This window comes from Magallana gigas, chromosome 9 (assembly GCF_963853765.1).
Source record: "Magallana gigas chromosome 9, xbMagGiga1.1, whole genome shotgun sequence".
NCBI lineage: Eukaryota > Metazoa > Mollusca > Bivalvia > Ostreida > Ostreidae > Magallana > Magallana gigas.
In genome coordinates, this window is record NC_088861.1 from 13135255 (window position 1) to 13153255 (window position 18001).

General features: G+C 33.9%; 3 protein-coding genes across 3 annotated transcripts; all 3 read left to right on the plus strand.

Moving 5' to 3' along the window:
* Positions 1–271: 271 nt before the first annotated feature.
* Positions 272–3596, plus strand: LOC136271741 (tripartite motif-containing protein 2-like). Its single transcript, XM_066072169.1, has 2 exons — positions 272–469; positions 823–3596. Exons 1-2 carry the CDS (start codon positions 310–312, stop codon positions 2478–2480), a joined length of 1818 nt encoding a protein of 605 aa, XP_065928241.1. The 5' UTR covers positions 272–309; the 3' UTR covers positions 2481–3596.
* Positions 3597–7844: 4248 nt separating this feature from the next.
* Positions 7845–11222, plus strand: LOC136271461 (E3 ubiquitin-protein ligase TRIM71-like). The gene is made up of 2 exons (XM_066071523.1): positions 7845–7998; positions 8358–11222. The coding sequence occupies exons 1-2, from the start codon at positions 7845–7847 to the stop codon at positions 10016–10018; spliced, it is 1815 nt and encodes a 604-aa protein (XP_065927595.1). The 3' UTR covers positions 10019–11222.
* A 2684-nt stretch (positions 11223–13906) lies between these two features.
* LOC136271128 (E3 ubiquitin-protein ligase TRIM71-like) lies at positions 13907–17777 on the plus strand. Its single transcript, XM_066070455.1, has 2 exons — positions 13907–14128; positions 14488–17777. Exons 1-2 carry the CDS (start codon positions 13975–13977, stop codon positions 16146–16148), a joined length of 1815 nt encoding a protein of 604 aa, XP_065926527.1. The 5' UTR covers positions 13907–13974; the 3' UTR covers positions 16149–17777.
* The last annotated feature ends 224 nt before the right edge of the window (positions 17778–18001 follow it).

An 18001-nucleotide genomic window follows, 5' to 3' on the forward strand; every position in this document is an offset into this window, starting at 1 on the left:
AAACTGTGGATCATTCTACTTTCCTTTTAAAAAATCCACAAAAAACCAGACACAATCTGTATGGTAAAAAGCAAGCAAACTAACAATGAAATCTAAAGGAAAAGAAGATAAAATGATTATCTAAACAGAACAAAGTAGAAGGCATATTGATTTTTTTAAAAACCTCTGAATGTGTGAAAGCAGTTGCAACTTGATACATGTAGCACTCTTTTCATTCGACACAGGTAACTATGTGCTGACGTTTGATATGTAGTTATTGGAAACCATAAAACTGGAAGTTTAAATAAACATTCAGATAGAACTAAAGAAATGTCGGATTCAGAAAACAGCGATTCAGAGACGGCTGAAGAACAATACCCTGAAGAGGAGGAGGAGGAGGAGGAGGAATTATATTCTGATGATGATTTTTGGGATGTAAGTGAATCCGACGAAGAAAACGATGAATTATCATCAGATAGCGATAACAAAGGTAAGACCATACAAACCATACAACAAACTTGAATATTAATCAAGAACCATTGCTGAAAAATGAGATTTAAAAATAAATCTGTCTGATTTTTGCTTTGGTTGGAATTTAATCTAATAGACAATGCCATAGATCATGAATTAGGAATCGAAACTTAAGATTCAACCTGACAAGGATTCTATTTATCAAAATGCTGATCAATGCATGCAATAATAATGAATGAAATATCTTCATTTCCCGTTGACTCAAAAATAAGTACATCAAATGTACAATTTTTTAAAAATATTTTAGTCCACTGTAACGGCAAACAAAAAATAATTTTATTTGCCTTACACATCTTTTTGATTAATTGGTAGATAGTGCATCAACAAAACCAAAAGTGTTGCAACCAACCCGCAGTGCCCAATACGCCATACTTTGCAATCTTTGCAGTAGGTCTTCTGTCACAAGCTATTGTATCCCTTGTTGCGTAAGTGTCTGCAGTAACTGTGTTGACAAACACACTTATAATTCATCCAAACCCCACAAAGTTGTGCCGTACCAGGAAAAACATGCTGCCACTAAATACCCGGAATGCAAGGAACATGCTAAAAAGGAATGTCAATTTTACTGTGGAGACTGTGACATTCCTCTCTGTCATACATGCGTTTCATCAGCAAAACATAGAGGGCATAAAATATCAGACGATCTGGGAAAAGGCAAAAGGGAAAAAGTTAAAAAGGATTTGAAAGAACTGAAGGAAAAAATATTCCCCTTCTACCAAAAAATAGCGCTGGATTTACAAGGAGAAAAAACCGCCGTTAAAAAACATTATGAAAGACTTGATGCTGCCGTATCAAAATATGGGGACATTTTGTTGAAAAAAATGAAAGCTGTTGTTGAAAAGGAAAAATCGTGTATTATTGAAGGGAAATCAAAACACATTTCGACCTTAGAAAAACAGGAAAAAAGTATTGCTAAGAAAATGTCTAAATTAGAACGGCGCATTCTTGAACTGAAACAATTGCTTGACACCAGTAATGAATTTATCGCCTCTGAATACGAATCAAAGAATTCAAAGTTCAACAGAATGCCATCTAGGAAGATCATTCCACTTCTCAAATTTGTCCCGAAAATGATAAATGAAAACGATTTACACCAAAATTTTGGTTTTCTTACTTTTTCAGCTGTCACGCAGGATAAAAATGGTTTTATCATGACAAACCCTTCAGCCCACAAACCAGAAATTATCAAAACCGTAGCAACTGGGAAAAAGGGCTGCCTCAGCAGTGTAGAATGCTGTAGCAATAGCGAAGTCTGGACAACCTGGGGCAAAATCATGAAATTACACAAACTGAACGGAGAACTTCTGAAGTCAATGAAAACCAAGTCTGGGTATAATGTGGGGGATATAACAACGACAAAGAAAGGCTATCTGGTGTATTCTGATCCAGACTCAAAAACCATCAACAGGATGAAGAAAAAAACCATAAAAGAAGTTATCACATTGCATGGATGGACACCTTGCAGTGTTTGTAGTACTTCCCTTGATGGCCTATTGGTAACCATGATCAGCAATGATAAGAAACAATCTAAAGTTATTCGCTATACGGACAGCTTCGAAGAAAGCCTAACAGCTCAATTTGATAACAAAGGCGTGCCTCTGTATTCCAAAAGCAGCAAAAAGTATGTCAGTGAGAATAAAAACCTTGATATCTGCGTGGCAGACAGGGGTTCTCTTGCAGTAGTAGTTGTCAATCAAACCGGTCGTCTTCGTTTTAGATACACAGGCTCTCCCTCTGCTATTAAAACGTCACTTAAACCAGACGGCATCGCCACAGACAGCCACAGTCAAATTTTGACTGCGGACAGTCACAATAAGAGAATCCACATTTTAGATCAAGATGGACATTTTCTCCGTTATATTGCAGTTGACAAATCGGATTGTCCATTCAGTTTATGTGTCGATACCAATAACACATTGTTTGTGGCTGGAAAAAAGAGTGGAGAAATAAAGATGATCACTTATACTTAAATAAAACACTCAAAGTTTTGTAAGATATAATTGAACTAATGCTATCTTTTGCTATTAGTGCATGGTGTCAACAGTTTTAGTTTATCAATATATCCATGGCAACAATGATTTCATCCCAGATTGACATCATTCATTAAATTCAATGTGCTTCAAACGTTATGCGAAGACAATGAAAGCTGACCTCTGACAAATTGTTACAGCAATATTAAGGGTTACCACTACTTAACTTTATAATAATACGGTGTATATCAGTGAATCTTTGAGCTCTTTGTCTTTAGGAAATAAGTGGACAGTCGCACAGAATAAACTCTATCAAGATTACCATTTAAAAAAATTTGTGTTAATATGCTTTGCCCGTGATCACGCAGAATGCAGATTCCGATCAAAACAAAAAAAGACACTGTTCTGTAGGCATGAAAGTTCAGCTGAAAAGACAATTTTTATTCCACTTAATCACATAGCTGAATGCCAAATGGCTGAATTAAGGGAATTATTGGAAACGTGCCAGTTTTCTCTGTGATTATCGATCATGGGGTATTTTGCAAGTAACAGACAATGGGGATAATTCACAAAAAATTATATATACACTTTGAGAAAGAAAGAAGAACAAGTCATGAAAAAACACATTCTAATGATTGAGAAATTCTGTGCGGTGTGGATAAAGAACATACACGGAATCAAGTATTGGCTGTGGATGTTTTGATTGGAATGGTTAAATGTTTAACTAAATTTGACAAAACTTAAATATTACTGTGAACGTGTTTCATTTAACGTGTGCTTTATTCGGCAGATATTGATTACTGTAAACAAACTTTTTTCGCGTCCAAGAATTTTTCGCGAGGTTCGCAAAAGCTTCGCCGTTGCGAATATTTATCGCAGCGAACCGGCCTTTGTCGAATGATTGTTATAACACGGGTCTTGATAGAGCTTGGTCGCGAACATCAGTTGCTGCGAACCAGTTTATGGGAAGTAAATTGCGAAATAAAATCGTCAGGAATAAAAGTTGGTTTACAGTTTTCAACATCTCAAGCGTAGATTTGATTTAGCGAATTTCTGAATGTATTTATTCAATATGCTTAGACAGGGTGATACATCAATTCTGATACCATTACAACATGTCACAATTTTGTGTATTTAGAAATGTATTATTGAACTAGACACGATCTCGTTGCGAGCAACGAGTGGGTCTTCCGTCCGATTTTTGAAAAGATTAGATTAAACTTATCACTTCAAAGATAAAATCGTAGATCTAAGCGAAAAATAGTAAAAAAAAAAATTGCGGCAATCGGGGATTGAACCCGGGTCACCTGGGCCATGTCCACGACTCTATCGACTGAGCTACACAGACTCTCACTTCAAAATTTTGACGCTTAATTTCTCGAGAATGCCTGAATTACCTGAAAGCACCTTGTTGCAAGCAACAAGTGGGTCTTTCGTTTGATTTTGAATTGATAGGGTTCAATTAAACTGTTGACATTTGGTACGATTTACTATCATATTAACTTCCTTTTAAACTAATTTCTCAATCGACACTGCGAAATGCAGATTTCCGGAAAACATCATTTTTAAACTTCAATATATCTACAATGCGTTGTCCGATTTTAAAACGGTTTTCAGTTTTGTATTCAGTACAAAAATGTCAACAAAACGCATATGCTTTAAAGTTCCAAAAATTGAAATTTTAGTATCACTTCCGGTGACGACCGGAAGTGACGGACGACCTGTTCATATTAAAATTTGATAACTTTAAAACATATTCTGATGGAAAAAAAATTGTAGATTATTTGATTTAAAAAAATTTTAAAACACAATTTTCCAAAAATGCTGTTTGAGCGGACCGGAAGTGACGGACGATTGTAGTTTTACCTGATCGGCCCTAGAAATTCAAAAATCTATTATTCCTGAAACTTTCAATTTTCTATCTTTAATGGTTTTTGCGAAAAAGGGAGGACAAGATCACTTTTTACAAAAAGAAAAACAAATATAACGGCCGACCGGAAGTGACGTCATCGACAAAAATGTACATGATAAAAGACCTTGATATTTTGTATTATCCTTGAAATTTTCATAAAAATCCATTGAAGCATATTTGAGATATTTGAGTTTTAAGAAAAATGTTAAGAAAAAAAAGAATAATAATAGTGAAAAATAGAGAAAAAGAAACCTAACAAAAACAATAGGGTCTTCCGTTGGAAACGGAAGACCCTAATTAGCTTTCATTTTAATTTCCTTTGGCAACAGTATGAAATGAAAAATGCATCATAAAAAATTGTATCATATTGTTGTTGACTGTGCAAAATTTCATATCTAATTAAAAGACTACAGCAGTCATGTAACTACATTTGGAAACTTGATCCCCTTAATCTGTTATCTATCCTTGCTATAAAAATTGTAGCCGATGTAAAACTTTGCAGAAACTGCTTGGAATTTAGATTTCAATTCTGCATCACACTGGTTTATTGGTACAAAGACAAATAATGAGTAAAATGAACAACCACGAGCAACAAGGACAATAGATTGTTACGTACCGGCTATCATCTAAAAAAGCAGCAAAAGTAAGAAAGAAATGCAAGCAAATATATCCAAAATAATATCATTTATGACTCCTTGCAGGTTGATTGGAAGCATAAAAATTAGAGAACAGTAAGAATGGTTGTATATGGTTGGAAGTAAAAATTAGACACCCTAATTATATAACATAATACATTGTATCAGAATTGATGGATTATTCTGTATGTTTGATATGATACTGAGTGATGTTCTTGATTTAATTAAAGCAGTTTTCAACCTAAAAGTTTCTTGTAATACAAGTTGAACGTGATTTACATGAATCAAAATCGAAGTACAAGTAGATAAAAATCCTCGATTCCAGTATCAAAGCCCTTAAGAAAGATTTCATTTTTCAAAAGTAGAAGACAATCTAACTGCGCAGCACTGTTAATGCTGGAATTTGGAGGCAGGGTTTATTTTGATAAACTTTGAACGCATGAATATTCATTAGATATGCTATTTAATAACCTAAATAACATATACATGTATAAATGGTAATTGATTACTTTATGGATTTGATTTCTTGTTCAAGAGAGTTAAATCAAATATCAAACCCCTCACTGTGTAATAATGATCATTATTTACTTATTTTCAATGAAAACATTAATTGCTTCCGACGCTTGTATCAATCCGTGACGCGTCGACTATTTTTAGCTGCTAGGAAGATGGCAAGCATGGGTGTAAATAGGTGCGCCGAGATGTTGTGGATTGATACAATGCGTGTAGATGTCGAAGTATGCAGGAGATATGGTAAGTATTGGACAAATCATTCCATAAATTAACGCAAACAGTATGATAAGAAACGTAAACGCAGTAGTGTGTGCCGTAATTACAAAATGATGTACGGATGGAGATGTGTTCCTACGACCACATCTTGTAAATAATAATAAAGTTTTATTTACTTACACAACGCACCTACATTTCATTTTGTTTCACCGATGATTATATGTCAATTCTTTATTTGCATATAATTTATTATTTTAAAGAATATTTTAGGAGCATATAATTCAAATCCCACTTGTTAAAAACGTCTTGGACCTCCCCCCCCCCAAAAAAAAAAAATGGCGATTGCGATTTATCAGCTTTTACCCATTAGACATTAGATTTTACATGAATACCTAACCTTCCACATTGATTTTTTTTAATCAGCGATACTATACATGTAACAACTGTAGATAACAAGTAGTGCAACTGTGTAAGATTGTTTGTAATTACATGACATCAACACATGATGTTTTGTTATTTGCATGTTGTACCAATCAATTAAAAGAAATAATTTTTACTCTGACAAACTGCACAAAAGTATCTTTTTTGATTGCTGATCCATGTGGTTTCAAATAAAGATGTCACTGCGCAGCTTGTTTACATCGAAATTAAGGAACCTTAATATTTATTAAAAATTAAATTAATTTCAATATAACAGTGTGTCATAATTAGGTATGTTACCAGTATATATAACATTACGGTTTATAATAAAAAGATGATACAATATGTATAGGTTGCAGTGAGAATTAATGTGTCTAATTTTGTTCTATTTCGCTGACCTGTCTTTAACTATATCAACATGATCAGTTTTTTAAACATGTTTAATTTATCAGAACAATTTTTAAATGAAATTGCTTGTCAGGCACGTTGACCTTCCTTGCAGATAATTAAAACATTTTTCAAAGCAATACAAATATCCCTGTTAAGTAGCATTATATTGTTAATAGCTACAACTAGATTGTCATCACCTTCATTCAACTCGCATCATGCAAGTACACCTTGCTGTCAATGACAAGGGTCAGTCAAAATATTCCTTTGAAACTTAGTCTTTATACTGTTGCAAGTGCAAGTGCTAAAATCTATAATGAGTGTGCTTGAAGATATGTTAAACTTCGTAGGCGTATGCGTGAGACCATCTGCATCGGTGAATTGGCTGGTTCTACCTTCCCCTGTTCCTCATCTGCCTGTTACCCAGCATTTCCTATGTTGAGATCATTGGCATGATTTTGTACGAGAAAAGCAAGTATGTGCATTTAAAACCTCAAAACAGAAATATTAACATCCTCATATGTATTTATTATAAATGTACAAACCTATTCTTTATATTTTTACATTGAATCTGAGCTAAATATTTTGCAACTCTTGTTTTTATTTTTTAAATATTATCAATGATATTCAAAACGTAAACAGTCAAAATTAATCTTAAAATGCAAATATTTATTTATTAAAACCATGATTTATTTGTTAACAGTTTTTTTTTACCTATGATGTATTTCTTCAATACTTCCTTTGAAAAACGAATAATAAATGTTGGAAAATCTATATATTTGTTGTTGTGATCAACACTCAATAATTGTTCATGTATTGTTGTTTTTTTTTGTTTTTTGGGAGGGGGGGGGGGGCGGGGGTCTCAGGATTTTGTGATTGTACCTTCTAATAAAAATAAACAGCCATGTTGAAGAATACTTTCTAAAAAATAAACAGCAATGTTGAGGAAGAATGTGATTAAAATATGTTTCACTCATCATTTATTGAATTAATTGGCAAAGCAGGTCAAAAATGAAATAATTGAATGAAAAAATGCATGGGCTTGTTGATTGTCGCTGAATATAAAGAGGAAATGCATGTCGTAGTTATTGATTATCTAAACAGAACGAAGTAGAAGGCATATTGATTTAAAAAAACAACAAAACTCTGAATGTGTGAAAGCAGTTGCAACTTGACACTCTTTTCATTCGACACAGGTAACTATGTGCTGACGTTTGATATGTAGTTATTGGAAACCATAAAACCGGAAGTTTAAATAAGCATTCAGAAAGAACTAAAGAAATGTCGGATTCAGAAAACAGCGATTCAGAGACAGCTGAAGAACAATACCCTGAAGAGGAGGAGGAGGAATTATATCCTGATGAAGATGATTTTTGGGATGTAAGTGAATCTGACGAAGAAAAAGATGAATCATCATCAGATAGCGATAACAAAGGTAAGACCATACAAACCATACAACAAACTTGAATATTAATCAAGAACCATTACTGAAAAATGAGTTTAAAAAATAAATCTGTCTGATTTTTGCTTTGGTTGGAATTTAATCTAATAGACAAACAATGTCATAGATCATGAATTAGGAATTGAAACTTAAGATTCAACCTGACAAGGATTCTATTTATTAAAATGCTGATCAGTGCATGCAATAAAAATGAATGAAATATCTTCATTTCCCGTTGACTCAAAAAATAAGTACATCAAATGTATAATTTTTTTTGAAATATTTTAGCCCACTGTAACGGCAAACATAAAATAATTTTATTTGTCTTACACATTTTTTTGATTAATTGGTAGATAGTGCATCAACAAAACCAAAAGAGTTGCACCCAACCCGCAGTGCCCAATACGCCATACTTTGCAATCTTTGCAGTAGGTCTTCTGTCACAAGCTATTGTATCCCTTGTTGCGTAAGTCTCTGCAGTAACTGTGTTGACAAACACACTTATAATTCATCCAAACCCCACAAAGTTGTGCCGTACCTGGAAAAAAATGATGCCACTAAATACCCGGAATGCAAGGAACATGCTAAAAAGGAATGTCAATTTTACTGTGAAGACTGTGATATTCCTCTCTGTCATACATGCGTTCCATCGGACAAACATAGAGGGCATAAGATATCAGATGATCTGGGAAAAGGCAAAAGGGAAAAAGTTAAAAAGGATTTGAAAGAATTGAAGGAAAAAATATATCCCTTCTACCAAAAATTAGCGCTGGATTTACAAGGAGAAAAAACCGCCGTTAAAAAACATTATGAAAGACTTGATGCTGCCGTATCAAAATATGGAGACAAATTGTTGAAAAAAATGAAAGCTGTTGTTGAAAAGGAAAAATCGTGTATTATTGAAGGGAAATCAAAACACATTTCGACCTTAGAAAAACAGGAAATTAGTATTGCTAAGAAAATGTCTAAATTAGAACGGCGCATTCTTGAACTAAACCAAATGCTTGACACCAGTAATGAATTTATTGCCTCTGAATACGAATCGAAGAATTCAAAGTTCAACAGAATGCCATCTAGGAAGATCATTCCACTTCTCAAATTTGTCCCGAATATGATAAATGAAAACGATTTACACCAAAATTTTGGTTTTCTTACTTTTTCAGCTGTCACGCAGGATAAAGATGGTTTCATCATGACAAACCCTTCAGCCCACAAACCAGAAATTATCAAAACTATAGCAACTGGGAAAAAGGGCTGCCTCAGCAGTGTAGAATGCTGTAGCAATAGCGAAGTCTGGACAACCTGGGGCAAAATCATGAAATTACACAATCTAAACGGAGAACTTTTGAAGTCAATTAAAACCAAATCTGGGTATAATGTGGGGGATATAACAACAACAAAGAAAGGCTATCTGGTGTATTCAGACCCAGACTCTAAAACCATCAACAGGATGAAGAAAAAAACCATAAAAGAAGTTATCACATTGCATGGATGGACACCTTGCAGTGTTTGCAGTACTTCTCTTGATGGCCTATTGGTGATCATGACCAGCAATGACAAGAAACAATCAAAAGTTATTCGCTATACTGACAGCTTCGAAGAAAGCCTTACAGCTCAATTTGATGACAACGACGTGCCTCTGTATTCCAAAAGCAGCAACACAAAGTATGTCAGTGAGAATAAAAATCTTGATATCTGCGTGGCAGACATGGGATCTCGTTCTGTAGTAGTTGTCAATCAGACTGGTTGTCTTCGTTTTAGATACACAGGCTCTCCCGCTGCTTTTAAAACGTCACTTAAACCAGACGGCATCGCCACAGACAGCCACAGTCAAATTTTGACTGCGGACAGTCACAATAAGAGAATCCACTTTTTAGATCAAGATGGACATTTTCTCCGTTACCTTGCGGTTGACAAATCGGATTGTCCATTCAGTTTCTGTGTCGATACCAATAACACATTGTTTGTGGCTGGAAAAAAGAGTGGAGAAATAAAGATGATCACTTATACTTAAATAAAACACTCAAACTGTTGTAACATATAATTGAACTTATGCTCTCTTTTGCTATTAGTGCATGGTGTCAACAGTTTTAGTTTATCAATGTATCCATGTGCAACAATGTTTCATCCCAGATTGACATCATTCATTAAATTCAATGAGCACTTCAAACGTTATGCGAAGACAATAAAAGCTGACCTCTGACAAATTGATACAGCAATATTAAGGGTTACCACTACTTAACTTTATAATGATACGGTATATATCAGTGAATCTTTGAGCTCTTGTCTTTAGGAAAAAAGTGGACAGTTGCACAGAATAAACTCTGTCAAAATTACCGTTTAAAAAAAGTTTGTGTTAATATGCTTTGCCCGTGATCACGCAGAATGCAGATTACGATCTAAACAAAAATAGACACTGTTCTGTAGGCATGAACGTTCAGCTGAAAAGACAATTTTTATTCCACTTAATCACATAGCTGAATGGCAAATGGCTGAATTAAGGGAATTATTAGAAACGTGCCAGTTTTCTCAGTGATTATCGATCAATTAAGGAGTATTTTGAAATTAACAGACAATGGGGAGAATTCACAAAAAATTATATATACACTTTGAGAAAGAAAGAAGAACAAGTCACGAAAAAACACATTCTTATGATTGAGAAATTATGTGCGGTGTGGATAAAGGAACATACACGGAATCAAGTATTGGCTGGGGATGTTTTGATTGGAATGGTTAAATGTTAAACTAAATTTGACAAAACTTAAATATTACTGTGAACGTGTTTTGTTAAATTTGTGCTATATTTGGCAGATATTGATTACTGTAAACTAATATTTTTTGCGTCCAAGAGTTCGCAAAAGCTTCGCCGTTGCGAATATTTATCGCAGCGAACCAGTCTTTGTCGTATGGTTGTTATAATTGTTATAACACGATAGATAGATGCATGAGCTTGGTCGCGAACATTAGTTGCTGCGAACCAGTTTATGGGAAGTAAATCGCAAAATAAAGACGTCAAGAATAAAAGTTGGTTTACAGTTTTCAACATCTCAAGCGTAGATTTGATTTAGCGAATTTCTGAATGTATTTATTCAATATGCTTAGACAGGGTGATACATCAGTTCTGATACCATTACAACATGTCACAATTTTGTGTATTTAGAAATGTATTATTGAATTAGCTTTCATTTTAATTTCCTTTGGCAACAGTATGAAATGAAAAATGCATCATACAGCTGTATAAAATTGTATCATATTGTTGTTGACTGTGCAAAATTTCATAACTAATTAAAAGACTAAAGCAGTCATGTAACTACATTTGGAAACTCGATCCCCTTAATCTGTTATCTATCCTTGCTGTAAAAATTGTAGCCGATGTAAAACTTTGCAGAAACTGCTTGGAATTTAGATATCAATTCTGCATCACACTGGTTTATTGGTACAAAAACAAATAATGAGTAAAACGAACAACCACGAGCAACAAGGACAATAAATTGTTACGTACCGGCTATCATCTAAAAAAGCAGCAAAAGTAAGAAAGAAACGCAAGCAATGTTATCCAAAATGATATCATGTATGACCTCTTGCAGGTTGATTGGAAGCATAAAAATTAGAGAACAGGAAGAATGGTTGTATATGGTTGGAAGTAAAAATTAGACACCCTAATTTTATAACATAATACATTGTATTAGAATTGATGGATCATTCTGTATGTTTGATATGATATTGAGTGATGTTCTTGATTTAATTAAAGCAGTTTTCAACCTAAAAGTTTCTTGTAATACAAGTTGAACGTGATTTACATGAATCAAAATCGAAGTACAAGTAGATAAAAATCCTCGATTCCAGTATCAAAGCCCTTAAGAATGATTTCATTTTTCAAAAGTAGAAGACAATCTAACTGCGCAGCACTATTAATACTGGAATTTGGAAGCCGGGTTTATTTTGATAAACTTTGAACTCATGAATATTCATTAGATATGCTATCTAACCTAAATAACATATACATATTTAAATGGTAATTGATTACTATAATGTTTTGATTTCTTGTGCATGGGTGTAAACAGGTGCGCCGAGATGCTGTGGATTGATACTATGCGTGTAGATGTCGAAGTATGCAAGAGATATTGTAAGTATTGGACAAATCATTCCATAAATTAACGCAAACAGTACGAATCTCACTTGTTAAAAACGTCTTTGACCCCCCCCCCCCCAAAAAAAAATGGCGATTTATCAGCTTTTACCCATTAGTCATTAGATTTTACATGAATACATAACCTTCCACATTTATTTTTTTTAATCAGCGATACTATACATGTAACGGCTGTAGATAACAAGTAGTGCAACTGTGTAAGATTGTTTGTAATTACATGACATCAACACATGATCAATGTTTTGTTATTTGCATGTTGTACCAATTGATTAAGAGAAATAATGTTAATCTGACAAACTGCACTAAAGTATCTTTTCTGATTGCTGATCCATTTGGTTCAAATAAAGATGTCACTGCTAAGCTTGTTTACATCGAAATTAAGGAACCTAAATATTTATTAAAAATTAAATTAATTTCAATATAACAATGTGTCATAATTAGTTATGTTACCAGTATTTATATAACATTACGGTCTATCATAAAAAGATGATACAATATGTATAGGTTGCAGTGAGAATTAATATCTCTAATTTTGTTCTATTTCGCTGACCTGTCTTTAACTATATCAACATGATCAGTTTTTTTAACATGTTTAATTTATCAGAACAATTTTTAAATGAAATTGCTTTTCAGGCACGTTGACCTTCCTTGCAGAAAACTAAAACATTTTTCAAAGCAATACAAATATCCCTGTTAAGTAGCATTATATTGTTAATAGCTACAACTAGATTGTCATCACCTTCATTCAACTCGTATCATGCAAGTACACCTTGCTGTCAATAACAAGGGTCAGTCAAAATATTCCTTTGAAACTTAGTCTTTATACTGTTGCAAGTGCAAGTTCTAAAATTTATAATGAGTGTGCTTGAAGATATGTTAAACTTCGTAGGCGTATGCGTGAGACCATCTGCATCGGTGAATTGGCTGGTTCTACCTTCCCCTGTTCCTCATCTGCCTGTTACCCAGCATTTCCTATGTTGAGATCATTGGCATGATTTTGTACGAGAAAAGCAAGTATGTGCATTTAAAACCTCAAAACAGAAGTATTAACATCCTCATATGTATTTATTATAAATGTACAAACTTATTCTTTATATTTTTACATTGAATCTGAGCTAAATATTTTGCAACTCTTGTTTTTATTTTTTAAATATTATCAATGATATTCAAAACGTAAACAGTCAAAATTAATCTTAAAATGCAAATATTTATTTATCAAAACCATGATTTATTTGTTAACAGTTTTTTTTTTACCTATGATGTATTTCTTCAATACTTCCTTTGAAAAATGAATAATAAATGTTGGAAAATCTATATATTTGTCGTTGTGATCAACACTCAATAATTGTTCATGTATTGTTGTTGTATTTGTTTTTTGGGAGGGGGGGGGGGGGGCGGGGGTCTCAGGATTTTGTGATTGTACCTTCTAATAAAAATAAACAGCCATGTTGAAGAATACTTTCTAAAAAATAAACAGCAATGTTGAGGAAGAATGTGATTAAAATATGTTTCACTCATCATTTATTGAATTAATTGGCAAAGCAGGTCAAAAATGAAATAATTGAATGAAAAAATGCATGGGCTTGTTGATTGTCGCTGAATATAAAGAGGAAATGCATGTCGTAGTTATTGATTATCTAAACAGAACGAAGTAGAAGGCATATTGATTTAAAAAAAAACAAACTCTGAATGTGTGAAAGCAGTTGCAACTTGACACTCTTTTCATTCGACACAGGTAACTATGTGCTGACGTTTGATATGTAGTTATTGGAAACCATAAAACCGGAAGTTTAAATAAGCATTCAGAAAGAACTAAAGAAATGTCGGATTCAGAAAACAGCGATTCAGAGACAGCTGAAGAACAATACCCTGAAGAGGAGGAGGAGGAATTATATCCTGATGAAGATGATTTTTGGGATGTAAGTGAATCTGACGAAGAAAAAGATGAATCATCATCAGATAGCGATAACAAAGGTAAGACCATACAAACCATACAACAAACTTGAATATTAATCAAGAACCATTACTGAAAAATGAATTTTAAAAATAAATCTGTCTGATTTTTGCTTTGGTTGGAATTTAATCTAATAGACAAACAATGTCATATATCATGAATTAGGAATTGAAACTTAAGATTCAACCTGACAAGGATTCTATTTATTAAAATGCTGATCAGTGCATGCAATAAAAATGAATGAAATATCTTCATTTCCCGTTGACTCAAAAAATAAGTACATCAAATGTATAATTTTTTTAAAAATATTTTAACCCACTGTAACGGCAAACATAAAATAATTTTATTTGTCTTACACATTTTTTTGATTAATTGGTAGATAGTGCATCAACAAAACCAAAAGTGTTGCACCCAACCCGCAGTGCCCAATACGCCATACTTTGCAATCTTTGCAGTAGGTCTTCTGTCACAAGCTATTGTATCCCTTGTTGCGTAAGTCTCTGCAGTAACTGTGTTGACAAACACACTTATAATTCATCCAAACCCCACAAAGTTGTGCCGTACCTGGAAAAATATGATGCCACTAAATACCCGGAATGCAAGGAACATGCTAAAAAGGAATGTCAATTTTACTGTGAAGACTGTGATATTCCTCTCTGTCATACATGCGTTCCATCGGACAAACATAGAGGGCATAAGATATCAGATGATCTGGGAAAAGGCAAAAGGGAAAAAGTTAAAAAGGATTTAAAAGAATTGAAGGAAAAAATATTTCCCTTCTACCAAAAATTAGCGCTGGATTTGCAAGGAGAAAAAACCGCCGTTAAAAAACATTATGAAAGACTTGATGCTGCCGTATCAAAATATGGAGACACATTGTTGAAAAAAATGAAAGCTGTTGTTGAAAAGGAAAAATCGTGTATTATTGAAGGGAAATCAAAACACATTTCGACCTTAGAAAAACAGGAAATTAGTATTGCTAAGAAAATGTCTAAATTAGAACGGCGCATTCTTGAACTAAACCAAATGCTTGACACCAGTAATGAATTTATTGCCTCTGAATACGAATCGAAGAATTCAAAGTTCAACAGAATGCCATCTAGGAAGATCATTCCACTTCTCAAATTTGTCCCGAATATGATAAATGAAAACGATTTACACCAAAATTTTGGTTTTCTTACTTTTTCAGCTGTCACGCAGGATAAAGATGGTTTCATCATGACAAACCCTTCAGCCCACAAACCAGAAATTATCAAAACTGTAGCAACTGGGAAAAAGGGCTGCCTCAGCAGTGTAGAATGCTGTAGCAATAGCGAAGTCTGGACAACCTGGGGCAAAATCATGAAATTACACAATCTAAACGGAGAACTTTTGAAGTCAATTAAAACCAAATCTGGGTATAATGTGGGGGATATAACAACAACAAAGAAAGGCTATCTGGTGTATTCAGACCCAGACTCTAAAACCATCAACAGGATGAAGAAAAAAACCATAAAAGAAGTTATCACATTGCATGGATGGACACCTTGCAGTGTTTGCAGTACTTCCCTTGATGGCCTATTGGTGATCATGACCAGCAATGACAAGAAACAATCTAAAGTTATCCGCTATACGGACAGCTTCGAAGAAAGCCTTACAGCTCAATTTGATGACAACGGCGTGCCTCTGTATTCCAAAAGCAGCAACACAAAGTATGTCAGTGAGAATAAAAATCTTGATATCTGCGTGGCAGACATGGGATCTCGTTCTGTAGTAGTTGTCAATCAGACTGGTTGTCTTCGTTTTAGATACACAGGCTCTCCCTCTGCTTTTAAAACGTCACTTAAACCAGACGGCATCGCCACAGACAGCCACAGTCAAATTTTGACTGCGGACAGTCACAATAAGAGAATCCACTTTTTAGATCAAGATGGACATTTTCTCCGTTACATTGCGGTTGACAAATCGGATTGTCCATTCAGTTTCTGTGTCGATACCAATAACACATTGTTTGTGGCTGGAAAAAAGAGTGGAGAAATAAAGATGATCACTTATACTTAAATAAAACACTCAAAGTGTTGTAACATATAATTGAACTTATGCTCTCTTTTGCTATTAGTGCATGGTGTCAACAGTTTTAGTTTATCAATGTATCCATGTGCAACAATGTTTCATCCCAGATTGACATCATTCATTAAATTCAATGAGCACTTCAAACGTTATGCGAAGACAATAAAAGCTGACCTCAGACAAATTGAAACAGCAATATTAAGGGTTACCACTACTTAACTTTATAATGATACGGTATATATCAGTGAATCTTTGAGCTCTTGTCTTTAGGAAAAAAGTGGACAGTCGCACAGAATAAACTCTGTCAAGATTACCGTTTAAAAAAAGTTTGTGTTAATATGCTTTGCCCGTGATCACGCAGAATGCAGATTACGATCTAAACAAAAATAGACACTGTTCTGTAGGCATGAAAGTTCAGCTGAAAAGACAATTTGTATTCCACTTAATCACATAGCTGGATGTCGAATGGCTGAATTAAGGGATTTATTGGAAACGTGCCAGTTTTCTCAGTGATTATCGATCAATTAAGGGGTATTTTGCAAGCAACAAACAAGGAGGAGAATTCACAAAAAATTATATATACACTTTGGGAAAGAAAGAAGAAAATGTCACGAAAAACACATTCTAATGATTGAGAAATTCTGTGCGGTGTGGATAAAGGAACATACACGGAATCAAGTATTGGCTGGGGATGTTTTGATTTGAATGGTTAAATGTTTAACTAAATTTGACAAAACTTAAGTATTACTGTGAACGTGTTTTATTAAAATTGTGCTTTATTCGGCAGATATTGATTACTGTAAACTAATTTTTTTCGCGTCTAAGAATTTTTCGCGAGGTTCGAAAAAGCTTCGCCGTTGCGAGTATTTATCGCAGCGAACCAGTCTTTGTCGATGGTTGTTATAACACGGGTCTTGATAGAGCTTGGTCGCGAACATTAGTTGCTGCGAACCAGTTTATGGGAAGTAAATCGCGAAATAAAGTCGTCAGGAATAAAAGTTGGTTTACAGTTTTCAACATCTCAAGCGTAGATTTGATTTAGCGAATTTCTGAATGTATTTATTCAATATGCTTAGACAGGGTGATACATCAGTTCTGATACCATTACAACATGTCACAATTGTGTGTATTTAGAAATGTATTATTGAATTAGCTTTCATTTTAATTTCCTTTGGCAACAGTATGAAATGAAAAATGCATCATATAAAATTGTATCATATTGTTGTTGACTGTGCAAAATTTCATAACTAATTAAAAGACTAAAGCAGTCATGTAACTACATTTGGAAACTCGATCCCCTTAATCTGTTATCTATCCTTGCTATAAAAATTGTAGCCGATGTAAAACTTTGCAGAAACTGCTTGGAATTTAGATATCAATTCTGCATCACACTGGTTTATTGGTACAAAAACAAATAATGAGTAAAATGAACAACCACGAGCAACGAGGACAATAGATTGTTACGTACCGGCTATCATCAAAAATAGCAGCAAAAGTAAGAAAGAAATGCAAGCAATGTTATCCAAAATAATATCATTTATGACTCCTTGCAGGTTGATTGGAAGCATAAAAATTAGAGTACAGTAAGAATGGTTGTATATGGTTGGAAGTAAAATTTAGACACCCTAATTATATAACATAATACATTGTATTAGAATTGATGGATCATTCTGTATGTTTGATATGATATTGAGTGATGTTCTTGATTTAATTAAAGCAGTTTTCAACCTAAAAGTTTCTTGTAATACAAGTTGAACGTGATTTACATGAATCAAAATCGAAGTACAAGTAGATAAAAATCCTCGATTCCAGTACGAAAGCCCTTAAGAATGATTTCATTTTTC

What these genes read in the sequence shown, in the direction of transcription:
- LOC136271741 (XM_066072169.1), top strand. Translation starts at nt 310, where the DNA reads ATGTCGGATTCAGAAAACAGCGATTCAGAGACGGCTGAAGAACAATAC. An exon ending in ATCAGATAGCGATAACAAAG is followed by an intron (nt 470 to 822) that starts GTAAGACCATAC and finishes ATTAATTGGTAG; the next exon opens with ATAGTGCATCAACAAAACCA.
- LOC136271461 (XM_066071523.1), top strand. Translation starts at nt 7,845, where the DNA reads ATGTCGGATTCAGAAAACAGCGATTCAGAGACAGCTGAAGAACAATAC. An exon ending in ATCAGATAGCGATAACAAAG is followed by an intron (nt 7,999 to 8,357) that starts GTAAGACCATAC and finishes ATTAATTGGTAG; the next exon opens with ATAGTGCATCAACAAAACCA.
- LOC136271128 (XM_066070455.1), top strand. Translation starts at nt 13,975, where the DNA reads ATGTCGGATTCAGAAAACAGCGATTCAGAGACAGCTGAAGAACAATAC. An exon ending in ATCAGATAGCGATAACAAAG is followed by an intron (nt 14,129 to 14,487) that starts GTAAGACCATAC and finishes ATTAATTGGTAG; the next exon opens with ATAGTGCATCAACAAAACCA.